Consider the following 21901-nt stretch of genomic DNA (forward strand, 5'->3'; position numbering starts at 1 on the left):
ACATTTTATTATTTGATACATATTTCATGTTTCAGAAATTCAGCACTATGTGGTTTCCCATGCGAACACAAAACTCCATTGGCTGGATAACATTTTATAATTTGATAAATATTTCTTTTCTCAGAAATTCAGCACTATGTGGATGCAAAACTGCAATGCTCTATCCTTAATTATTTAAAACTCCATTGGCGAACTCCATGCAAACACAAAACTCCATTGGCTGGATAGCATTTTATTATTTGATAAATATTTCATTTTTCAGATTTAATACATGAACTAATTATATGCACTTGATATCAAAGAAATTACAAAAATAATAAATGAATGTCAGCTATATATAAACATGCTTCATATTTATAGTGAACATTTAACACATGCCCCCCTAAAAAATTAAAAGAATCAGACCAAACTTATAAGGCAAATGTTAATTAAATCAAAAATCTGATAACTTAAAACTAGACCATATTATACAATACACCGACTTCTTTATAACTATGATTACAATATAAGACTAAAATACTGTTTTAAAGAATACCATACTGTACTATAAAAGAAAAGTATCAAGGGTTAAAAGAATCTTTCATTACTACTGACATACAAGTCCAATATTCCCAAAATACATTATTTATGAACTGTTTGCCATGCAATTAATACAATTTCATATACCAAAACATAAAATAGTACTGTTCTGTTATCAGGACTGGATCCAGAAATATATGTATGTGTTCATGTATGCATGTATATGCAAGCAGGAATATATGTGTATGTATGCATATACACATAAATGCATATACCTACATAAACACATGTATACATTCACATATTTCTGAATATGGTCCCGATAACAAAACAGTAACCATAAAATTTCAATAGAAAATTCTCTATATGCATCACAAAAAAATAACAGCTAAAGTGGTGCACATGTTCCATGTTAAATTTTACACCACTTTAGTTAAAATTTAATACAAAAAATAAAAAAATATCCGAAAGGTTTCAGAATTTAAATTATATTGAAAGGGACTTTTTTTAACGTTTTGTGTGTTACCTTTATTTAATAAATATCATGTTCTTTGCACTTAAATCATAAAATTCAGTTCAAACACAGTGTCGCAAAATAATTTTTAAATGAGCATATCTTTAGAATTTCCGATACACAGTTCCACGCGCTAAAGATAAAAAGTCCCCCCCCCCGTAGAGTGTTGCCATTGCTAGCTTTTAAATCATTTTGCTAATCAAAAATTCGTTAAAGTTTTACAAAATATGAAATTTATAATAAAACTAATTTCAAATTTGGGCTTTCAGATGCCCGTATTCGCAGCAGGATTACACCATGCAAAATTGGATGACTCTAGGTATCATTGTTTTATCAGAATGTGAGAAATATACATACATTTATGCAGATTCTTCGTTGTTTAATTTCTTCAAATATAATACAGGGCGATAATATTTGGTAGCAATGATTTGAAAAGTGATACAGCCTTTTAAAGTTTTCAATGCAGAATCACAAAACAAAAACAATAGTCCTTCAGGAAAAAAGTCCCTTTGGACTAATAATAATAATGCAATATTATTAATTTAATCACACTCTACAATGTACTACATAAAAAATGCATATATATATATATTCTGATATTGTATGTATTCTGTTATTTGCCCCAATGATGGCCTGAGATCAGATATAATTACAGTTAGAGTTACTGAGATATAATTAAGTTAAACTGTGTTCGCAAAAGTCAAAGCTATATGACAAAACGAATCAAGGATTACCATATGTATTTGCTCATTAGCTGACATCCATTGTAAGCCAAGAAATTGAAAACAAAAATTAATCATGTCAACTATATTAATAATATTGGTTCTAAGTAGAGGAATATATTTTAAGCTGCCCTCCATAAAAGGGAACAAGTAGGCAAGAAAACAGGTAAATATGATAATTCTTTTTCATACATTTGATGATTTTTAATGCACACTTACATTCATTGACATATTATGCCCTCTATTTATTTGCTGACCCGGCTGTACCATAGGAGGAGGTTGTGGAGATGGTGCAGGTGCTCCCATGCCAGGCTGGTGGTGTTGCTGAGATGCAGATGGAATACCACCAGAGTTAGGATACATTCCTGGCTGGCCTGTTGGAACTTGTTTGCTCATGTCATGAGCAGAATTGCTTGGTACTGTTGGTAGTCCCTGAGGAAAACCATATTGCTGCAAGGGAAAAAAAAATTAATGGCTGAAAATAATTATTATATACTCTGTCGTAAAATGCACACCTACAATTTTATACTATATTTTTTAATTTTTAGAAATATTTGCTGTATAACTCGCACCCATTTCTTAACGGAAAAACATAAGAGATACTTAAGGAAAGCTCTTACTTTTTTGTCATTCATTTGAAACTTTTTCCCTAGGATTTTCAAACAAATGTATACTGAATTGGAAAGCAATAAGAAGAACAATATATCTGTGACTTATGTGAAAGGCACAAAAATGGTTTACATAAAACAACAGTTCACGAAAAATCTCACCTCACCATAGTGATTTCCAACTTAGCAGATGGTACAAAAATTAAAACCCATGGATATTATTATTATTATTATTTTTAAAGCTGGTGCTAAAATGTAATTTCTCAAATGGTGTTTTCATTAACGTTCACAAAAAAAGAGTGGGTGGATTAAAACGGTGTGAAATTGTGGATAAGAAATGTCTGGCAAAAGTGATCTGTTGCCTTAAAGAATCCAAAAAATCTTTTTAGTTCTGAATATGTTTAAATCCCATCTAACGGACAATACGAAGAAATTGTTGAAAGAGTGTAATACAGACATGACTGTTCTTCCAGGCTGATTAATGCCATTAGGTCAGCTGTTATATGTGTGTATCAATAAAACATTCTTGAAAATTTAAAATGATAGTGAAATACAATGAAGTTTGAAGATGAAAAAACATTTACAAAAGGAGACAAATACGACATGCCAGTCTAGAAATAGTGTGCGAGTGGATAATGATGCATGAAATGAAACTAAACCAGATGTAATTCAAAAGATATTTAAAAAATGCAGTTTTTTTAATAATCTAGATGGAATGGAACATGATTATTTATTTATGGATGAGAGAAATAGTGATAGCAAAGATGAAATAGAATTTGATGATGTGCCTAAAGATATAATCAAAGACAAATACAATTAACGTTTCATGTTATCGGATGATGAAAATTTGTAAGTTCATAAGCTATGCCATTTCTTTTATATAAATCTATTATTTTTATATCCGGCATACAACACACACCTGTAAATTTTTGTGTGTGTGTGTGTTAAAAGTGTGCCGAAATATATGGTACTCTAAATTTAGATCAATATATCATTTTTAAAATAACTTGAACAGTTAATCTTTAGATTATGGTAACTTGGCGATTTTTTGGCAAAAATTTGGCGACCGACCCTGCTACAGCAACCTGCTAGTTTTGTTTTGGACGCCATTTTGCTTTTTACGAAGTAAAGGCGCTTTTTTTTTTTTTTCTTGCTTAACATTTTTTTCTAACAATCTGCTAGCCGAATTACGCTTATGCTAGAACTTTTATGGAACAAAAGTGCTTAATCATGACGAAGATTAAGTGCGAAATTGGGAGAAAGTGCAGAATCATCCACTGCTTGCCGCGTTTTTAAGAATTGCACATACATGGTATCATCCATGTACACGTCGACCTATTTTCACTTAAAAAAACATCAAAGAATTGCACAAAAATGGCATTATGCACACTTTTGACTTTATCCATGTACACTGCTAAAGTCCTAGCTAGTAACCTTTATCGCCTTACCAAAATGTCGCCAAACTACCTGTTACCAAGTTCCAAAGATTAGCCACTTGAACAATTAAAAAATGAAGTTTTGATACATATTTTATAAAACTAAAATGCTTACATAATAAGAAATTTAATACTTGCAGGTTATCTGGAACTAGGAGCTAAGGCAGGTACAAAAAATGTCCATATCAGGTGTACAAATAAGTTTAGAGTGCTTTAAAAAAAAATTGAAGCTTTATTGAGAGGAATTGGAAGAATGTATTTTATTCAAAGTATTGTCCACCGTTAGCAACAACTTTCCCCATCTTCCAGGTAGCATACGGATTTCGTGTTTAAAACATTTCTCATCTTTCGAGGTGATCCAAGAACTGACCCAATTTTTGGTTTTTTCGTATGAAGTGAAGTGCTGCTCAGCCAAGTCTTGAGTCATCTACCAGTACAAGTGGAAGTTGAAAGAAGCAATGTCTGGCGAATATGGCAGGTGAAGTAGGACATCCCATTGAAGTTTCGTTGACCACTTTTACAGCATGTGGGTGAGTGTTGTCATGTTGAGAGATCATTTTGTCATTGTCTTTTGGCATATTTGGGGGGGGGTTCTGAGCTTCAATGCTTGGCTCAGTTGCATCAACTGTTTGTAATGTTCCCAATGATGATTTCGTAAGGCTGAAGTAGCTCGTAATAGATCAATCTGAGCTGATCCCACAAGATGCACAGCATTAGCTTCTTGCCATGAATATTCGGTTTGGCCATTGAAGTTTTTGATGCATGGTCAGGCTTACCCCACGATTATCTGTGCTTTGGGTTGTCATAGTAGATCCATTTTTCGTCCCCCGTCACGATTCGATGCAAAAACCCCTTCTAATTTTGCCTGGAGCAGTTGTTTGCATGTGAAAAAACAGTGTTCTACGTCTCTTGGCTTGAGTTCGTACGGAACTAAATTTTCTTGTTTCTGCACTATACCCATGGCCTTGAGACACTTTGAAGTCACTCCGAAGGTTTTGGCAAGCTCCTAATGAGTTTGGCATGAAACTTGGTCCAATGTCAAAATCGTCATTTACTTGTTATTTAATAATCATCAAAATCGACAGAACCAGTACTCACATGTTTTTATTGATGGAGCATGTTCCCCATATATATACTTCACACAACAATTGACATCCATCAGCTGCACTTTTCTTGAAATTAAAACAAAAAAGAAGCACTTCCTGTAAATTTTTATTTTGTTAGTACAAAGGTTGACATGGGCTAAGCACAAAGTCTGTTTACACTTCAGGAAAATGAAATAGACGGATTTTTAGACGAAAATGCTGGCACTTTAACATGAATATATTTACAAAGTTGTCTGATGGGATTTAAGACTAGTAATGCCATCTTATGTAAATCCCTCAAAACTTATTTGCACACCCAATAACTTGCAAACAAATGCCTCTCTCTCTTTGCAACCATGTTGTGGACTAAATTTGTTTTCGAGCATGTGACTGAATCTTTCATTAATTTTGATGTTTTAGATTCTTTTGCATTTTATGATTTATTATTTCCCTTATTAATGGTAATGAAAAAGGTAACATGATAGTAAAACAGTATTCATTAGCTTTATGCTAAATTGCAGAACATTGCTAAAAGTGCTATTATACTCCTTTAAAGTTAACCTACAGGAATAAACTAAATAATATTCACTAAAAATCTAGATCAATCAGATTGCCAGCTCTGCAACAATAAGAGTAATCAACACTCAGACTTTGATCAGTTACCTTAGCATCAGAGCTCCCTGTTTTGGATAACCATGAGTTGCAGAAAAAGATATGAGTATTAAAAAATCAATAATACCTGAGGGTATCCAGCTTGTCCGAAATCTGGGTGACCTAAAAAAAATAAAATAATAGTTAAATTAAAAAAAAAAAATAACTATCTATCTAAGTAAAAAAATTGTATATGCTCAAGGCAAAATTCATTGGAGAACTTTTAAAAAATTTTAATAAACAATTCTGCACTTTTTATATCTTAAAATTTCACATTATATTCTCATTATAAAATTACTATTTCATTTTGCAATTTTTATATTTTGAGTTTCACTTTTTTCCCCTCCCCCATTATAAAATTACTATTTCAGCTATCATGAATATCTGCTAAATCAGCCAAATTTTATAGGAGAATGTTCTGGCATTAAAATAGCCTAGGTTAGGTTATTTAACTATGGCAAAGCCTCGAGGGTTATCTGCCTAAGGGGAGGGATGCCTTCATGGAGGACTTTCTAAGGCAAACTGGCTCATATACATGTTACACACGGGGAAAACCACAAAAACACCCATGCAGCCAGCCCATTCGCGGGATTCGAACCTCGGACCGAACTACCAGTATTCAGCGACTTTACCGCTCGGCAGCTGGTGGGCCTGGCATTAATATAAAAATTAATTTTACAGAACTAAACAATAATTCCTGGATCAGCACTGTCTCAAATACTTTGTAATTTAAAAAATTACATTTCAGACTGATATGAAATATAAAGAAACAAAAACTGTGACTAAATAGCAATCATGAACTAATCTAAAATGTAGTTAAATTCTTGGTAAAATTTATTTCAACATATTAAGTAAAGGCAAAAGTATTAGTTCAAAACAATAAATATGTATATATGTAATAATATGCTGTCATGACAATGTTTTCTCTCATATACGGTGGTGGCCAAAATTGTGGACACTTTTGGAAATTTTTATGTTTTTGAACTTTGTATGCTTATAGAAAATGTTACGTTTTGCAAATTGCAAACTTGTATATATCATTTTAAAGAGAATTTATTACTGAATTCAATACAAAACACAAAATTCAATTATTTGCAATACAAAAAAGTTATATGTACTTTAATATAAATAAAAAACACAGTTATGAAGTGGTTTGTAATGTCTAGCTTTCCTGGTCAATCAATGTTCTTGTTCTGAGTATGTTCTGAGTGAGATCTTGTTCTGAGTTATCAGATCTTGTTCTTGTTCTGAGTATCAAATGTTAGTAACTGCCAGTAGAAGCTGACATCATGTTTACACTTGAAACAATTCATTATTTTGCTTTGTTCTGTAAAAGGAGGACCAGTTTCTTATACACTGCAATTACAAGTAGGAATTTTTGTAAAAATTTTTAATATTTAGTCAATAAGCAGTGACATCAAATAAAAGAGTAGATTGGACACCTAGAAAGAGATGTAATACAGTCAAAAGTCGTTAATTCGGACACCCATAATCCGGACCTCAAAGCTACAAACTTTCTACGCATGCGCGTAAGACCTTTACGACTGCGAATATGCATCTGCGCGTGTGCATCAAACGTTTACGCATGCGCGTTTAATGTATAATGGACGGTATAAGCTAAAATTCTAATTCAGTTAATATTGAAGACTGCGTTGTTCCTTAATCTTCGAATTGGATCCGGCTTATTATTTTTTGCAGACTGTTAGAGCAATTTTATAAAAGTAAGCTTGAACTTTCGATTATATCAAATAGAATTTCCGATATATATTTGCTAATATGCGAAAGATCTAAAGCGAAAGTATGTTTCGAAATCCCAAATCTGTCTATCAATTTCACGCTGCTCGGCGGGGGGAACGCCGTGGCACGCAATGAATTGGAAGTTGATTTTTCAGCACTATCCTTATCTTCAAGGCAGATGTTTTTATTTTATTTGGCTTATAATTTCTTACTAAACGTAGTATTTCATCTCGATGTACTGTGTCTTTGATATGATTTAAAACAAGTTCCTTGTCATTATAATTCGCTTCCGATAGTGAAGAAAGTAACAGAGGTTTTTGAAACGAAAAAATTTCGATTGACAAATTAGTCGGTATTCTCGACACATTAATTATAGGACTTGAACAGCGGAACTTTGTAACTCAACAAGAAATTATGTCTGTTTAATAGAATTAAAGAGAAAGTATTATCACATGAAACGAAGCAACTTAAACAACTTGCATTAAAAGAAATGTTTAATAAAGTAAACAAATAAATATTAAGCTTTTCTTTTTGTAAATTTTGATACCCTTTAGATCATAATTGTTCTTTATTTCATAAATTACGGTTTCATATTTTTAATTTTGTAATTTCTGCATGCCATCTTACCAGATTTAAACTGATGATCTATAATCCGGAATCGCCGAAGTCCCTACGAGTCCGGATTAACGACTTTTGACTGTATTATTGTGTTACGAGAAAGTGGTCTTTCCTATGCTGAAATTGCAAGACAGGTAGGTGGTTCAGTAACTACATCTGGAGTCTGAAAGTTTTGTTTACGATATCAGGAGAAAAATTCAATAAAAAACAAAGAAGGAAAAGGCCGAAAAAGGTGCACCACATCTATTGATAACAGAAGAATAAAAAGACTATGTCTCCAAGATAGAAAAATGTCATCAGCGGCCATCAGAAGTGATCTGAATGATGCTGGTGTTTCTGTCAGTTCAAGAACAAGCAGGAGAAGATTAACAGATGTTGGACTGAGAGGTAAAATTCCACGAAAAAAAGCCTTATCTTTATATTATTTTCAGCAACGAAAAAAAGACTACAATGGGCAAAGGAACACATTGATTGGACAGATGATCAGTGGTCACAAGTTATATGGAGTGATGAAACTAAGATATCGTTATTCGGTAGTGATGGGCGAAAATATGTAAGACGTAGAATAGGAGAAGAGCTACATTCTGACTGCATTCAAGCAACTGTGAAGAACCCAGTTAGTGTTATGATTTGGTCTTGCATGTTAGCAGATGGTATTGGTCGCCTTCATGTCATCAATGGGACACTAAATGCCAGAAAATACATTGACACTATTCTAGAACCAAAACTTCTACCTTCCATCAGAGATCTCTTTCCCAACAATGCTTCGTTAACTATTCAGCAGGATTCTGCTCCTTGCCACACGGCCAAAATATCGAAAGAGTAGTTTCGTACAAAGAACATTAAATTGTTGTCATGGCCAGGAAAAAGTCCTGACCTCAATCCTATCGAAAATTTGTGGCACCGTTTGAAAACTCGGTTAATCTTTGGACTATGGTAACTTGCCGATTTTTTGGCGACCAACTCTGCTACAGCAACCCTCTATTTTTTTTCGCCACCATTTTGTCTTCACGAAGTAGAGACATGTTTTTTTCCTTTTTATTTACTGAACACTTTTTCCAACAATCTGCTATCCGAATTACACTTATGCTAGAAATTTTATGGAACAAAACTGCTTAATCATGACAAATATTAACTGCAAAATTGGGAAAAAGTGCAGAATCGCAAACTTCTTGCCGCGTTTTTCAGAATCGCACATACACATAAACCATGTACACGTCGACTTATTTTTACTTAAAAAAAAATCCCAGAATTGCACAAAAATGGCATTGCGCACACTCTTCACTATATTCATGTACACTGCTTTTTTCTCATAAATTAGAAAAATTTCACGAAAATGCATGAAAATTTTGTGAATCTTTAAATCCGGTAAAAAGAACATATATGAAATTACCTGATCGCGAAAAAGTATATACCCATTCCGAGGATGAACATTTCTATGTATAAAATAAATAAAATATCCAAAAACTTTTACCTCTAAATTATCTATTATAAACGTCACCAACGAATTTACACCGCAAACATTAAAAATGGTTGCAAATACTTAGTGACAAATATTTAAATTATTTCCATGCACGTTTACTTCAACTGAAACGTATACCAAATTGCTACAAACATAAAATTCACAAAATAACTATCATTTAATTAAAATATAACTAAACCATGTACACGTCGACTTATTTTTACTTAAAAAAACATCCCAGAATTGCACAAAAGTGGCATTGCGCACACTCTTCACTGTAACCATGTACACTGCTTTTTTCTCATAAATTAGAAAATTTTCACGAAAATGCATGAAAATTTTGTGAATCTTTAAATCCACTAAAAAGGACATATATGAAATTACCTGATCGCGAAAAAGTATATACCCTTTCCAAGGATGAACATTTGCACGTAAAAATAAATAAAATATCCAAAAACTTTAACCTCTAAATTATCTATTATAAACGTCACCAACAAATTCATAACGCAAACATTAAAAATGGTTGCAAATACTTAGTGTCAAATACTTAAATTACTGCCATGCACGTTTACTTCCACTGAAACATATACCAAATTCCTACAAACATATAATTCACAAAATAACTATCATTTAATTAAAATATAATTAATTATTGCTAATAACAATTTTCCAATAATACCATATTACTTTATTTACTCCTTACATTTACAACAATGCATAAAAATAATATCCTCAAATAATTAAAAATACTAACTTAACCTAATCTTCTTCAGAATCTTGATTATGTGGCGGATAAACTTTTCTTATTTCGTCCGCTAAATAAAAAAGCAATCGTATGTGCGCCTGTTTCAGGATTTTTAAAATCATACTTATGGTTCACAGCAAGATGTTGAAAACCTTCACCCTCCAAACAGACATATGACTTCCAGCAATCAGATATTATTGTACCAGGTAGAATATACTGCTTAATAAAACTTAATAAGCAATCTTTACTTCTATCTCGCACAACCTTAAAAAAATCACTTATTACTACCCCTTTCTATCCCACTAAATACCCATTTCGAATTCACTTTAGATAGGGCCATGGGATCCAAAAATTAACCAACACTGTTTCACACAACACAGAATGAAGCTAAATACAAAATTTCCAGATTTCCCCCCCTTTTCCGATTAAAGAACTGCAATTCGTCCATTAATGTCACATGACATATCTCATGATATCTCATTTCCCTCACACAAAATAATGCGTAATCGGAACTGAGTACTTCTCACATTATTCCCAAAGTCCTAGGTAGTAACCTTTATCGCCTACCAAAATGTCATCAAACTACCTGTTACCATATTCCAAAGATTAGCTGAAAACTCTTGTCCGAATGAGGCGCACATCAAATAAAAGGGAACACTAATTGAGTCTATAATTGTTTCCAGGCATCATGTAATAATGAAAGAAGAGCTTAAAACTCTTGTCAGCTCAATGAAACATTGATGTGAAGCTGTAATCAAAAATAAAGGGTACCCTACCAAGTACTGATAACTCGCTGCAATCATCACTATCTAATGTATATCGATAACTATTATCGTTTAACTTTTTTTATTGCAAATAATTGAATTTTGTGTTTTGTATTGAATTTAGTAATAAATTTTCTTTAAAATGATATATACAAGTTTGCATTTTGTGAAACGTAATGTTTTCTATAAGCATACAAAGTTCAAAAACATAAAAATTTCCAAAAGTGTCCACAATTCTGGCCACCACTGTATAATTACCATCACTTTATTATCTTACTTATCGCACACATTAAATTACAGAACTGGGGTTTTCATCCGCAGGGAACCTGTTGGCGCTGTTGCATTTTTACTCGCCAAGCTCGCGGTTCATCGGCGATGAGCCGAGCCACAACGTGATATTTTGTAAATGTGATTTTTAGTGCATGTAAATTCAAGTTAGCAGACAAAATAATATATTAAACAATATATTAAGGTAGTAAAAATTCACAGATAATAAGCATGTAGATGTAAAACTAACTTGTTAAACGTGATATACAAAAATTGTATTAAATTCAAGTTAGCACAGAAAAGAATACATTAAGTATAAGACAATATATAAGCATTTATAACGGAAATAAAAATTCATTTGAAAAATATAAATTAGTACTAATGTACTGAAATTAACCTGTTAAACGTGATAAACAAAAAAAAAAAAAAAAAAAAAAAAAAAAATTGTCTTAAATTCTAGTTAACACAGAAAACAATATATTCCTTACACCAGCAGTGGTTTGCTAATTTTGATGACCATGGTGATGCATCAAACTATTCTGTCATCTTAGATAATCAATAATCTTTTTTATTTCAACTTAATCATCTATTTATGTCACACCTGCCATCCTCTGAAAGGTTATTGTTATAAAAGCATTAACAATATATTATCTTGTTAAATTTTTACGCCAGAAAATTGATTTATTCTCATAATTTTAGATGACAATAACCAATAATAAAAATAAAAGCATTACTTAGTTATTTAAATTGCTGTTTCTTAGAGCTGTTAATAATTAAGAACACAACGTGAACAGCCGTGTTACAAATTAGCATTCACCCCTCCCGCCGTATTTTCTTCCTTTCATCCCGAACCGAGAACCGGCATCTATCTACGAAAATATTTCTATCTATTTGTTGTTAAAAAATTCAGAAAAAATAAATAAGAGAAGAATAATATAAATCTGCAAATGCGAACAACGACAGTGATAATTCAACAAAATGAACGCAAGAGGAATGGTTGCAAACTTCGAACAAGCGAATAGGATAAATCCGCTGGGTTAGGTTACCAGGTTTGAACTATTATCGCCAAAGTTGGCGATGTTTACATTTACCGGGTTCTCTGCGGAAGTGCTTCCCAGAACTGAAAAGTATAAGATTAGTTTAAGAATACTAAATTTGTTACTTAGATTGTAAATTATGGCAAAACTACTCAAACATTATACAGACAAGAAGGAAACAGATTCATAAGGAATCTTATCTTTCACTTATCTTGCATACAGGAAAGAAAGCAAAGAAAAAATTTGTCACGTTTCTTTGCATAACATATATTTGTCACAATACGCTGTCATGACAATGTTTTCTCTCATAAATAATTGCTATTACTTTAGTATGTTATTAAAAAAAATCAAGCTAAGAGAAAAAACAAATGCAGGCTACCAGCATCCAAAAAGAAACCAATTTTAATTCCATTAAGTGAGATAGCTCTATGAAGTTTTTATAGCATTTTCACACGTAATGTGACTATTAGCCATTATTTCCTTCACAGTCAGCTCTTCGTTTGCAGACAGCCCTTGTGTGCCCTTGCCATCCATATTTGATTGATACCAATGTTTTGCAACTCTGCGAAATAAGCTATTTCTGGTGCCTTAAGGCTAAGACTGGATTAATACTTAGTAAGTTTATGAGAAAGCAATCTGAGCTATGTCTCAGTTTTGACCAACAGCACTAGAGGATATAGAATCAAAGGATCTTACACCCATCTAACCTTTAATAACATCCTTAAAAAACTTCCTGATTTAACAGACTTTTACAGCCTGCATTCTACACAGGCATTACAGTCAAAACTGTCTACATGCTGTTCATGATTTAGACCTGGGCCATCTATGGCATGTGCAGTCAGCCTTTGCTACTACATACCATCTAGGCTAGAATCATTACTAAGATAAAAACGTTATACATGATTTAGTTATCAATTTAAAACACAGAATACTTTTTGTTAACAGGGTAACAGCTGCCAAATGTGGTGGTCTATTTACGTTGTATGGTGCTTCTTTTTTTTTAAATAAAAACATCAGAGAATTGCACAAATTCTGTATAATGCACAACCTCAGCATTGCACACATATTACACTCATTATACATAAAAAAGTTAATTATTTCACGAAGCTTTATGCATCACTATAATTGTTGCCATAAAGTTATTATGCCAATGTTTATGTTTGATGCCAAGTGGTAACTTATTAACAGAAAAATACCAAAAATAGGAAAAGAAAGAAAAAAAAGCTTTTACCGTATATACTCGCGTATAAGTCGACCCCCCACTTCGACATAAAAAATTCATAGAAAATAAGAAACCCGCGTATAAGTTGACCCCCCACTTTCGAAATCGATCGAGAAACTTCGAAAAAATTTTTTTTAAGTACTACATTTATTAATTTTTTTAAGTACTACATTTATTCATCTGAGAAAAAAGTAAATATACGATAAAAAATACCTTAGTAAATAAACAAAATCAAAATCCTTCAATGTATGATTCATGGTCAGATTCGCCAAACATTTCATAGAACTCTTCTGTCGTCATTGGCTCGTCATCATACATATTTTCAGTCTCGAACTCTGTATTGTTACAATCACTACTACAGCCTTCGTCGTCATTTTCACTTTCAAACACAGCATCATCTTCCGTTGTTCGTTGCTAATACAACATTTTTTAAATGATTTTATAATCATTCAGAGGGTATTTCGCAGGCATTCGCATTTTTCAGGGGCAAAAACATAAAAATTTCCAAAAGTGTCCACAATTTTGGCCACCACTGTAGTTTGTAACATAATTTAAGTCATGAAATTACTTCAAGTAAGTGACTTATTTGATAAGTCGTCCAATTCGAGTGCGGGAAAAAAACAACTGCATTACACAAAGAAATTTTTGAACTTCCGATTCTTTTAATTTTTTATGGCCCCGCGTATAAGTCGACCCCCCCCACTTTGAAGTCTTTTTTTTTGCCCAAAATATCTCGACTTATACGCGGGTATATACGGTAATACTTTGAGAAACATGTGCCAAACTTTTGACAAATGCAAAGCATACTAGATCACTGATTACTGTTTAAACTCCTAACTGTTGTTCGGCATATTACTTTAATTATATTAATGTTCAATGTAAATATAAATACTACACACAAACCCAATGATTAAAAATTAATGGTTCATTTCACAAAAAAAAAAAAAAAAAAAAAAAAAATCACTGTACGAGAAAACTATAGACTATGTTAATTTAAATTTCTCTCAATAAGCTTTCATCAGTTTCCACAATTTGTGTCAAGCAATTTTGATACAAGATAAGAAATTGGCCCGTCCCTTTATCAAGTAATTATTCCAATCCATCACTGTTGATTCTTTTGAAGCAAAACTCTTGGTACTATGAGTTCACATAGCAGTAATGATTAAATAACCATGCTTATGTTCAAAACGCCTTTTTCTTCCTTGCATGAATGAGAGCAGCATTACTGTTTCGCCTTCTGTCAACATTTTAGATGCTATCTGAGCACAATCTTTCTTTGGGATGAATCTCTATTTCTTGAAAAACACAAGACAAGTGTCTATTCATCACTTGGTAAATTTGTTGCGAAACTGGCGAATACCAGGACAAAAAAAGTGTCAGGTGGTATAATTTTAACGGAGAAGTACTAAATTATTAATATTCAGTTTCTGCTAGCAGAGAATAATTTTTAATAGACAAAATAAAAAATATCTGAAGAAATAAACAATTGGCTGCATACCTTTTTCAGGAAAAAAGTTTAAATTTTAGTTAGAAGTTTTTAGTTTATCAATTTTCACCATAAAACTATATTGCAAACCAATTTAAATACACTATTTTAAATTATAAAAAGAAAATTTTAAGAGAATAAATATAATAGCATTTAAATACATGTATTGCTCATGTTCTTAAGCCACTAACATTACATTAACGATAAAAAAAAAAGAGTAAACAAACTTTCTTGAAAGCTTCACTTCATTTAAAAGACAGCGAACACTGCGAACGGAAATTCAGGAATGTACATAATACATAATCATTTAGAAAATTTATTTTGATACCACATATCATTTTTTTTTTAATTTTGTAAATTAAAACAAACACATATACATGCACAAAGTTTCACCTAAATGTGATTAATTATAATATTTTACAAGGTGATCACTCATCAACAACATACTTAGTTGAAGTTCATATAAATTAATGATATAATGCATTGTAAAAATATATTTCCTGCCTTCTCAAAATATTGGAAGATAGTAACAGTAGTTAAAAAATTAACACATTAAGTTCATAAATAAAAATTAATAATAGCAAAGTTTTCCACACTCATAGTACAACTGTTAAGTACCTTACAAATCATACATAAAATCTGTGTTGGCAAAAAATGTGCAAATCAATAACAAAGTAATAGTTAACAAAAAAATAAACTAAAGACTACATTAACGCATAGCAATACATGTTTGTAAAATCAGTTTCTTACAGAAGTGTCGTCATGATTATCCAATTTTTATTTTTGAATGCCAGAAAGTGAAAACCACTATCTCATAATACACTAACTAAATACACACCTAATCAAGAAAACAAACTTAGCATATTCACGATATACAAAATATATGTAAATATTACTTATATTTCTTAGCGATAGGCGGTTTTCGAACAGTACAAATGAAACCAAAAAATTTCACCGCTTATTTTTTTTTTTTTTTTTTTTTACATGAAAGATCTGATAACTACAGAAATCATCCCCCTCATACGAACATCTGATATTCAAAAACACAGAGATCGGAACAAAAATTAATCACATTTACGGTGAACAATTGCCAATATAGCGGAAAATTTTCCATAAAATTCTTTATTTATAAAAATATACCGAACTTACTTGACTGCATATGTGCAGCTTTTCATTGCCTTTCTCCAGAGAGTATAAAGCTATATACGCTTTCCATAAACAAGGGCACTAATAAAAATAATTCAAGTTTAATTTTCATTCCTCAGGTAAAATTATAACTGATATCATGTAGTGTAATATATATTTTATGTACTGCACAATGCCGATTACGAGTTAACGTCAACGGCAGCAAGTTAGGCTTAATTCTTCTCCCAGCCACGTACGTATGACTCGTTCACCGATTTCCTGTTATACAGCTTAGACGAGAGCTTGCATACCTGTAGCATTACATTGCCAAAAGGTGGTTTCTATTTTGATATCGATAAATTCGATTATTTCTCGTATCATTTTAAAATATTTAATAAGTAAATTTTATAAGTTTTAGACACAAAAATTAATAAAATGAAAGTAGTAATAATTAAACCATGAGATAAAAATAAATAGAAACAAATTTTTTTAAAAAAGAGGAGAAATTACAAAAGTCTGAATTACACAACGATATTTGTTAAACAAGACTCTTTCTTACAAAGGTTTTTAATTTTAGTTGTAAAACTGACGATAATAATTTCCAACGCAAAAAATTTTCACACATACATCTTTTTCGGAGTAGACATACAAAACTAACACGCTGAAAAATCTCTATACCAAGCATATAATCATGAGAGCAAGCGAAATAAATCAAGCTAGCATTTTATTTAAACAATACGCTTGAAATACTGATTATTTAATTAAAGTATGATGCAAAAACTTAACAAATTACGACCAAAACATGAAATTATTCTCTTGTTCAAAAAATGCTACATTAATCACTTGCAATGTATTTCGTTAACTGTTACTTCCTTCAAGTCAGCAGTTTACTAAGCAAATAATTTCCATCTTTTCCAACCAGTACAAAATGCGACATATGTGACATGAATTTAGAAAAACCTGTGATTTACTGCAAAGCATAAAGTTTTAAGCTATAATTCCCATTCTCTCCAAACCAGTCAAATTATCCGAAACTTACCTCCATCACCGTAAACAAAAGCCATTAAAAATAATAAATACAAATAAAAGTATTTTCCAGCTTTCTTGTTATACCACAACCTGCGCAAATCAATCCTATGGAAAAGGATCCAATTCATCGATTTTATCGCTAGATGTCGTTACTGCAGCAGGTTTTTTTTTTTTTTTTTTTTTTTTTTAAATATTGCAAAAAAAAAAAAAAAAAAAGCAATGATACTATTTCAACCACATAAATATACAGAACTCTTCTTTCTCTCTTATTTTAGAAATATTATATTACTACATGCCAATTTAATGAACACAAATGCAACAATATTTAGTTAATTCATATTGAAGTTTTTATGTGCATTATCATGATTGAATTCATAGATACATTCGATAGAAATAAACAATTTAGTATATAACTATTACATAACTATAAGGCAGTCAGAAGAATTTCATAGCATCCAGTGAATAACGGGCTAAACACACTAACTTACTTGAATTATGACCAAATACTTCAACAATTTATTAACACAGCAATATTTAAAGTTACTTACAACATTTCATCTGTTATCTAATATTATTCCAGTTAATAAATATTACCTTCATTATAGTAAATAAAAGCTATTATAAAAAGTCACAAATTTCAAATAATATTTAACAGTAATACTGTGCCTACAATATCTACATTAACAGAAACAATATTACTACAAAATCGGCCATAACAATCCGACTAGATCTTTTACTCCAGTAGAGTCCGCGTCCATACGAGCCAGTTTGTCTTAGAACGCCCCCTACAAAGACACATCTCCCTTTAGCCAGATAGCCCTAGTGTGCTTTGCTAATAAACTAAACCAGACCAATGTCCGAATTCCAATACTGCGAGTTTTCCTCCCGCTTTTTGTTGCCTACTGTGATCGAGGGGTAAAATCGGACCGAGGTTCGAATCCCGCGAATGGGCGTTTTCGTGGTTCTCCCCACGTGTAACGTGTATACGAGTCAGTTTTCCTTAGAAAGTCCTCCACGAACGCATCCCTCTCCTTAGGCAGATAGCCCTCGACTGTTTTGCCATAATCAAATACACCACCCACTTTTTATTTCATAACGAGGGTTCAGACTCGTGGTCTAATCTCCATCGAAACTGATTAATTATTACGAAATATTGTATGGTCCCAATAATTGTTGATAAGGAGTTACTTGACATATAAGGGCATTGCCGGGCGCATAAAATGTAACAGGTGGTGATAAATTGATGACATGAGGTTAACGCCGAAAGTTCTTTACGTACAAATCAAAGCACATACATGTTTACACAAGCAAGTGGAACAATTTTAGGCGACTATCACAACACATTAATCACGAAGCAATAAGAAATATTACAAAATTTGCATTTCACATAATTACAGGAATTGTAGTAATTATTATAGGTAAGAATGATGTTATTGTTTGAGTTCCTAAGATTCAAACGGAAAATAGTATGTGTCCAGGTGATGAAAGTAGGTACGAAATTGTGCTATGCCCAATTCGTCATGGATTACATTATTCTTGACAAATGACAGGAAGTAGGTGATTTGTCTCTTGCAATTCTGCACAGCAAGGTTGGCTTTGCAACAGTATGCCCAAACAAAGTAGGTATAACTAAGCATGGGAATCAATATGGCTTTGTAAATGTGTAACTTGTTGTCCACAGATAAAACGCCATTCCACGAAATTAAGGGGGGAAGTTTAGCTTTACAGACTCAGAACTTCTGGATAATAGATAGTACATATGGAGATCATGTGAGATTTTTGGCGAGGATTGCCGTGAGATAGGTGACACACCTAGCCCAGCAAGGGGAGGAATCATTACAGTTTTATAATTCCATCAATCTTCCTTTTCCTTGTAAAAAAAAAAAAAAAAACTGTACATTTGCATACAGTGATTTCCACTCTCCGTCTAACTCGCCAGGTATCAAGTGGCTGGATGCGGTTTCGTAATGTTTTTATTGCCGGACGAAGAAGTGGATTTTGTGAGAGAATCGCAGTGTCATCAGCATAAAGTGCTTGCATGGTGTTGGCTTTTTGCAGAATGTCGTTCACATACAAAATGAAAAGTAGAGATTCCAGCAGCGATCATTGGAGTACACCAGCTAGGATAGCACAGTGGGAGGAGTATGTGCATGAGATGCAAACGACGAAGTTTCTAACTCTCAGGCAGGATTAATGATGTTCCTTGATGTCCTCTAGGAAACCTAGGGTGGATAATTTGTGAATGAGACCGTTCAGCCAGACCCTATCGAAAGCTTTGGCTATATCCAGGAAAAGTCCCACTATAAACATTCTGTTAACGGTCTTTCGCAATGTGTTCAACCACTCATTAGAGCTGATGTGTAGTGGAAGGGCAGCGGCGAAAACCTAACTTATGCGGAATTTTACGACTTTTTTCTTTGATAACAGAACTTACTGTTGCTAGAACTACAGCCTCGACGATCTTGCCTTACTGTAGGTAGCAGGCTTATCCAGGGTTCATAGCCACATTTTAGTTAAAAAATTAAGCACCTATAAGCACTTTTCAAGCACATTTTAAGAAAAAAAAATAAGCACCTGTCTAATTACATTATACACAACTGCATAACCTTAAAAGAAAAATTAGACTTGCAATTCAAAATATGACCAATGCAATATTTATTAAAAGAATAAGTTTTACCTCAACCATGGAAAACAATTAACTTTTTTTTTAAATTTTAAATGACAGTTCAATTTACAGAATTCGTTTACAATGAGAGAAAAAAAACACTATGCAGAACTAAACTATATTACAAGATTTAATGATGAAATTTCAGTTCAAAATATAGAAAATAAATAATAATAAGCCATATTAATTGTATTCGCTTGGCACCTAATAATAAATACAATTTATTTTTCCTCTTATATTAATATTTAAAGAATTTAACTTTAATCAAAATTCTGAACATTTTCTAAATTTTCATTGCATAACTGTTTTCCCTTAACATATATTCCAAGCAAAGTAATTTAAGTAAAAAAGAGGAAAATTTCTGAAATCAGGAGAGGGGAAATTGCTTCATGCAGTCATCCTTTAACAGTAAAAGCTTAACTAACCCGCATACTCGGAAATTGCCAAATATTCCGTATAGTCGAGCGTAACTGGAAAAAGAGGAGGAGGGGAGATTGTAGCCGTTTTTTAGATTGCTCGGCTAAATAAATGATTTTGACATTCCGATATGTGCTTCATATAAAAGTAGACCAACAAAACTGAGAAATATTCTGCTTAGAAAGAACAGTAAAAGTGTTCATAAATAAATCTCAGACTGAACATCAAAATTAATTATCTCTGCAAAATACCGCAAACGTTATTGCGCAATACATGCGACGTAATTCTTCCATACGTGATATTACGCAATCGGAATCATCAGCTGCCGGTATTCGGACAATAAAGAACTAAATAAAGGAAAAGAAAGAGACTTACTAATCTCAGGTGTTTTTGATTCTAATTTTGAACAGACCGTTCAATTTCCGGAATAGAATCATTCTTCGCTTGGGTTGGGTAGACCGCAAAACTTTTAGTCCTATTCAATCCAGATTGGACAATGACAAAAAAAAAAAAAAAAAAAAAAAAAAAATGTCCGCTGCTTCAATATTAGAGATTTTGCGGAGAAAGGGGAGAACCTCCCAACCTCCGTACTGTATAATGTATTGGGAAAAAAAAATATATTCTGACTATTTGATTACTTTCCTTTTATTTAAGCCATTCCCAATATTATTCCTTAGAAAGCTAATATGTGTAAAAATAAACCCATTTTTGGAAGTTTATCTACACTTCAGTAGCTACTGCAACTATATTATAAATATTCATACATATGCTCATAATAACCACGAATATGAATATGAATATGAATATAATACACGAATATGCACCACGCAGAACGAGAATGTAAATTATTAAAATCTTGATAGAAATTCAAACATGTGTAGTATTTGGGTGGGAGGAAAAGAATACCAAATGTACCGGAATTTCTACGGTTTTCGCAGTTCTTTGACCAATAGAACGACGTGCACCTGTCTGTATTCTCGTGCGTACCATAGGTTACGTTAATGCGGAGAAAGGGGGAAAAGCTATTTCAGGGAGTATGATTCACCATCTGATGTTCCATGTAAGGAAGAAAAGTTGTTTATTTAGTTTCGGCTTTGGTACGGGGGGAAATAGCGCGTTCATTAAAAAAAGCACTAAAAGCAAAAAATAAGCACTAAAAAAAAAAAGAAAAGAAAAAGAAAAAGTAAGCACCTATAAGGGCCTTTATATTTTATTTTCAAATATAAGGACTTATAAGCACTTGTAAGGACCGCTACGAACCCTGTTATCGGACGATAACTCGTACATGATACAGGAGGCTTTTTCAGTTTCAGGATCGGTATAAATTATAGCCTATTTTTCATGGTGATGGTAAATGCTTATATTTTGAGATAAGCTAATCATTTTAACAAGGAAGAAAATTTCCTTCATGGAGAACTTCTTAATCATCTTGTTCATGATCTTGACTAATTCTGAGCTTTTTTAGCCGCAAACTTCCGAAGAGAATACTGGACTAATACGTTGTTCATGTGTGGGTTTGTCATGAATTTATGCAATGTGTCTGAAACTTTGTTTTCTGACTGATTATTTTGGATGCTGGTTATGCGAAACTGACACTTCTATGCAAAGCTAAAACTTCTCTGCCTTCTCAGTTTTGGTGTAGTGGATCCTCGGTGGGCCTCTAAGGGCCGGAATAGCGCTGTAGCTTTTCATAAGACATGCCATGACACTTCATATGGAGGCATCATCATCAGTAAGAGAACAGATATACTTTGTCCAGCGTTGCTGTGCCTGTGAGTTAGAAAGAGACCTG

At 32.5% G+C, this 21901-nt stretch overlaps 1 protein-coding gene across 2 annotated transcripts in view; it reads right to left on the reverse strand.

Moving 5' to 3' along the window:
- eIF4G1 (eukaryotic translation initiation factor 4G1) overlaps positions 1-21901 on the reverse strand; it is a 163443-nt gene that overhangs the window by 99623 nt on the left and 41919 nt on the right. Inside the window, exons 1-3 of one of the 2 annotated variants that reach the window (XM_035362889.2) lie at positions 16023-16264; positions 5624-5658; positions 1975-2205 (exon numbers count right to left, since the gene is read on the reverse strand). In XM_035362889.2, the coding sequence (XP_035218780.1) occupies positions 1975-2205; positions 5624-5658; positions 16023-16032 (276 nt within the window). In that variant the 5' untranslated portion in view covers positions 16033-16264. Of the gene's footprint in view, positions 1-1974; positions 2206-5623; positions 5659-16022; positions 16265-21901 lie in introns of those variants that run through there. The other variant, XM_035362888.2, reaches the window with a different exon arrangement.

The sequence above is a fragment of the Stegodyphus dumicola genome, chromosome 3 (assembly GCF_044657685.1).
Source record: "Stegodyphus dumicola isolate Sdum_Otavi_A_Nest chromosome 3, ASM4465768v1".
In the NCBI taxonomy this organism is placed as follows: domain Eukaryota; kingdom Metazoa; phylum Arthropoda; class Arachnida; order Araneae; family Eresidae; genus Stegodyphus; species Stegodyphus dumicola.